This window comes from Octodon degus, unplaced genomic scaffold, assembly GCF_000260255.1.
Source record: "Octodon degus isolate 3935 unplaced genomic scaffold, OctDeg1.0 scaffold00092, whole genome shotgun sequence".
NCBI classification, from domain to species: domain Eukaryota; kingdom Metazoa; phylum Chordata; class Mammalia; order Rodentia; family Octodontidae; genus Octodon; species Octodon degus.
Genome location: NW_004524668.1, coordinates 9,163,023 through 9,164,169, shown reverse-complemented (window position 1 = coordinate 9,164,169; position 1,147 = coordinate 9,163,023). Strand labels below are relative to the sequence as shown.

The 1,147-nt window shown below is 66.7% G+C and overlaps 1 protein-coding gene across 6 annotated transcripts in view; it reads left to right on the top strand.

The window, feature by feature from the left end:
- Nucleotides 1-651: 651 nt before the first annotated feature.
- The window catches only part of LOC101583286 (protein DDI1 homolog 2), a 48,817-nt gene continuing 48,321 nt past the window's right edge, over nt 652-1,147 (top strand). For 5 of the 6 annotated variants that reach the window (XM_023722473.1, XM_023722475.1, XM_023722478.1 and 2 more), the window contains exon 1: nt 652-1,018. In XM_023722473.1, coding sequence (XP_023578241.1) covers nt 881-1,018 — 138 coding nt within the window. In that variant the 5' untranslated portion in view covers nt 652-880. The remainder of the gene's footprint in view (nt 1,019-1,147) is intronic. The other variant, XM_023722472.1, reaches the window with a different exon arrangement.

The following is a 1,147-nucleotide window of genomic DNA, read 5'->3' as shown; positions in this document are numbered from 1 at the left end:
ACTACTTGATCCGACGTAGTGATGTGCCCGTTTATAGCCTCCCAAGAGCTGGGATTATAGGTGCGCCACCATGCTCAGTCTCAATTGCCATCTCAGCATCCCGCGCCCCGGGGGAGGGCCCTCGGCCCCTGCGCCTGTTTGCAGGCGCTTTAATCCACTGAGCTATTTGGCCGTCCCTATTTATTGTCTTCTTCAGACAGGGTCTCGCTATGCAGCTCAGGCTAGCCTTCAAACTCAGTCTGTAGCCCAGGCTGGTCTCGAACTCCCAATGATCCTCCTGCCTCTGTCTCTCCAGTGCTGGGATTACAGGCGTACTAGATAGAGCTGAGGTCATTTGTTACCCCAACACATGCTAGGCGCTTGATAAATGCCTGTTGAGAGTCTGGAGCACTCCACAGGGTTCAGTTACTAAGTCAACCCATTGCTACAGCAGAATTTTCTTTCTCCCCACCCGGCTCCCCTTTTCCAGCTCTCGCTCTGCTCCCGTCCCCGCCCTCTTCCCACCCGTCCCGCGCCAATCCTCTCGCGACTTCCCACCTTCCCTCTCCGACCCCGCCTCCCGCTGCGTCGCGAAGGCGGGGAGAACCGACGAGCTTTACGGCAGGTGCGTTACGGCGGGGCGGGGCGCCGGCCGGCCGGCGCGCTTGGCGGCAGCGGTGGGAGGCAGGCCGGCAAACAGGCAGACGGACTCGCGGGCGGGTGGCGGCGGCCGTGCTCGCGAGGGCGGGAGGCAGTGAGTCACTGAGCGTGTGTGAGGGAGCGAAGGAGCGAGCGGGCAGCCCGCGCCGTTCGCCCGCAGCACCCGCCAGGCCGTGCCGTCTCCCCGCCGCCCCGCGCCCAGGCCGGGCCCAGCCGAGCCGAGCCGGGTCGGGTCCGGGCCATGCTGCTCACAGTGTACTGTGTGCGGAGGGACCTCTCCGAGGTGACCTTTTCCCTCCAGGTCGACGCCGACTTCGAGCTGCACAACTTCCGCGCGCTGTGCGAGCTCGAGTCTGGCATCCCCGCAGCCGAGAGCCAGGTACGCCGGGCAGCGAGGGGGCCTCCCCGGAGCCGTCCCTCCGCGGGCGGCAAGTGGGGGCCGCGGGGTGGCGGCGCTCTGCTCGCCGGGAGGACGCGGGCGCCGGGAGCTACCCCCACGCCGGCCGGG